The sequence below is a fragment of the Formica exsecta genome, unplaced genomic scaffold, assembly GCF_003651465.1.
Source record: "Formica exsecta isolate Colony F162 unplaced genomic scaffold, ASM365146v1 scaffold352, whole genome shotgun sequence".
NCBI lineage: Eukaryota > Metazoa > Arthropoda > Insecta > Hymenoptera > Formicidae > Formica > Formica exsecta.
Window position 1 is genome coordinate 1,142,593 of NW_021850773.1, and position 3,155 is coordinate 1,145,747.

The 3,155-nt window shown below is 31.4% G+C and overlaps 2 protein-coding genes across 2 annotated transcripts in view; both read left to right on the forward strand.

Annotated features, from left to right (window-relative positions):
* The window catches only part of LOC115238619 (protein deltex), an 8,084-nt gene extending 6,035 nt beyond the window's left edge, over positions 1–2,049 (forward strand). Inside the window, exons 6-7 of the mRNA XM_029812595.1 lie at positions 133–451; positions 694–2,049. Coding sequence (XP_029668455.1) covers positions 133–451; positions 694–1,045 — 671 coding nt within the window. The 3' untranslated portion in view covers positions 1,046–2,049. The remainder of the gene's footprint in view (positions 1–132; positions 452–693) is intronic.
* A 297-nt stretch (positions 2,050–2,346) lies between these two features.
* The window catches only part of LOC115238635 (PR domain zinc finger protein 5-like), a 4,054-nt gene continuing 3,245 nt past the window's right edge, over positions 2,347–3,155 (forward strand). Inside the window, exon 1 of the mRNA XM_029812624.1 lies at positions 2,347–2,708. Within this exon, the coding sequence (XP_029668484.1) occupies positions 2,629–2,708 (80 nt within the window). The 5' untranslated portion in view covers positions 2,347–2,628. The remainder of the gene's footprint in view (positions 2,709–3,155) is intronic.

Sequence of the window (3,155 nt, forward strand, 5' to 3'; positions counted from 1 at the left end):
GTTATGTATAAATTTTATAAATTTATTTAATTAAATGATAGTTTATTTATACATTTCTCTGTGTATTTATATTTAAATTTTAATATTTTCTAGAATGTTTGAATCAGACCTGTCATTATATTAATTTCGCAGGGATGGACGCCACGTCGGACGTGATATCTCGATATGTGAAGGTGGTTGAGAGCGATGGATCTGATTCCTGTCCGGTGTGTTTGGGCACTCCGGAACCGTTAACGGTCGAACTAACGCGATGCAGACACAGATTACACTTGGCATGTCTGAACGCGATGCTCGGTTGTCAACAGCCACCCATGTACATACAGTGTCCGGTTTGCCGTATGATTTACGGCGAGAAGAGAGGCAATCAACCGCCGGGAACGATGAATTGGACGCGAATACCGCGGGCGCTGCCAGGTTTTCCGAACACCAATACCATACAAATCACTTATGAGTAAGTATCAGAGAGAGAGAGAGAGAGAGAATCAATCGTGAAAATTTATAAGCTAAGTTTTCAAGTTTGGAACAAATTTAATAACAAACAGGTTATAAATATTTTTATAATTATTACACAGACATAGTTAAAATAATTTGCACTTGGATCAATTTGGGGAGAATAAAAAAAAGAATTAAATTAAAACTCAAACTAACTGAAAATTAATTTTTATCAATCGATCTTATTGTTAATCTTTTCAGCATTCCATCTGGGATTCAGAGTAATGAGCATCCGAATCCTGGCCAGGCGTACTACGCCGTGGGCTTTCCCCGAGTATGCTATTTGCCGGATAACAATCTTGGCCGTCGAGTATTAAGGTTGTTGCAAATCGCTTTCGAGCGCAGGTTGATCTTCACAATCGGCCGATCGGTCACCACTGGTCGCGAAGATGTCGTTACATGGAACGAGATCCATCATAAGACCGAGCTAGGCCCGTCCACATCCGGCCACGGTTATCCCGACCAGAGTTACCTTGAAAGGACACTTGCGGAACTGGCAGCGCAAGGTGTGACTGATGGGCAATCATCGCCGATATATCAACAGTTGCATTAACTACATATACAAATAGACGGCATTCATGTGTATGCGAGAATAAGTTAATCTATACAGGTAATAACTTCAAGGAAAGAAATTCTCAATTTAAAATTAAATATAAAAAATATATAAAATTGAGTAAATTGAGTTTAAAATATATTAAACTATAAATATAGATTTTGAAATTTATTAATAAATTCAATTTAATTTTTATTAATTTTATAGAGCTAAAAAAAATTGTTTAAAACAGGTTTAGAACTTTAGAATTTATAGATTGACTTATTTTTGCATAATATTATAAGAGAAAATATGCGCGATAAAGATTAAGATTCTACTTAACGTAAACTTATGTCCTAGTGAAAAGCAGCACGCTGAATTAGAAATGTATATTTTAAAATGTTATACTTGATGTTTATTCCGTGCTAAGCAAGGAACTGATAGGTATATTCTAAAAAGCAAAGTCTTAGATTTTTATATGTATTTTTTCTATATATTTTCCGGAGAAAAGTATTTTATCGCGATTAAAGTGGGAGAAACCGCGTCGAATAAAGATATTGAATTTATTTTATAGATAGTTTTATATATACTTTTATAGAAAAATATATGTATATTTAATGTATCTTCCATGAAACTTGCCAAGAAATATTAATATTTTATCAACTTTTGAGCAACAATTCGAAAAATGCAATTATTATGCAATGGTAAAACGATAATAGAGATTTATAGAATAATACTCTTATATTTAGCTAAATTATATTCTAATTGGAAACAACTTAATCCTTGAAAAAGGTAAAGATTAAAATATGGGGTAGTCAAAACGCCAAGTATATAAATATTTTATTGACAGTATAAGTGACAATAAGTGACATACAAGCTTGGATACTTTTTATATACTTGGCGTATATGCTTTTACTTTTTTTAGGGTTGTTATTATTCTAAATTCTATGTTTAAAATTAAATACTAATTGTAAGTTATGTGTTAATTGTATTCTGAATTATATATTTATAATTTTTTGATAAGATAAAAAAATGGGTTTATATGTTTTATTCATTAGAATTTTGATACCATTACAATATATCCCATTAATAATTCTCTGTTAGAATTTCAATAGCGTGACTCATTAAAATAATATTTAAGCTATATATTAATATATAACTAATATATTATAATTATATATATTAGAAAATAATGAAAAGATCTCTATTTAATGAGGTCTTATTATTCCAAATAAATATCTAAAATATTTATTAAATTATGGCATAGTTTTGAAAATCACATCTTTTTCAGATGACAAATTTATTGAGCGCACGCTGCGTTAGATGGCGCGTCTTTCAACACAATTAAAATGGCCGAAAATTGATTTTTTTCGCGTCTCCTGGACACGCTTATATTTTGTGAAACGAGTTATTTTTCTACATGAAATTGTAATGTAACAACAAGAGCAACAAGCACGAAGAAGGGAACGGTGTTAGACTCTCTACATTGAATGACAATTCGTCATAATTCGCTTTGAATTTGTGATTAGCGCGTCCCACGATCTGACGTTTCCGTGATTTTTTCCGATGTTTTCCTCGTTTTTATGGATTTGAGAGTGTCATAAATGAGTACCGAAGGCCAGCATAACTGTGTTCTGTGTGATTCGAAGTTGGGATCCAAGGAGGCATTACAGGAACATTTTAGGTACACTCGATTATCATAACCAAGTCGATTCATTACATCGGTTTACAAGTCGATTAATTATAATTTTATGACATCACATCGTAAGCATATAATTTTAAAGATCTTTTTCGGGAAATAAAATATGTTAGCTAACAATAAAAAATTCAAGGGAATGATTTAATGTTCCGAGTCAAAACATTGGACACCTACACACCTACATATATATACATACATATATATATATATATATATATATTTTAATCTTGACAGGCAAATATCTCAAAACCTGTAAGTTTTAGAAAAAAAATTTTTAGACAAAAGTTGTTTGGTTCTGAAGGGGAAAAGAGATAGAACTATTAGTTAGACCTTGGGTGGCATTATTAAGGTCATATCAAGGTCACATTGAATTTTTTAAATTGAAATCTCTATTTTTTATTGCATATTCTTATAGCCCTTGTCGAGATCTTT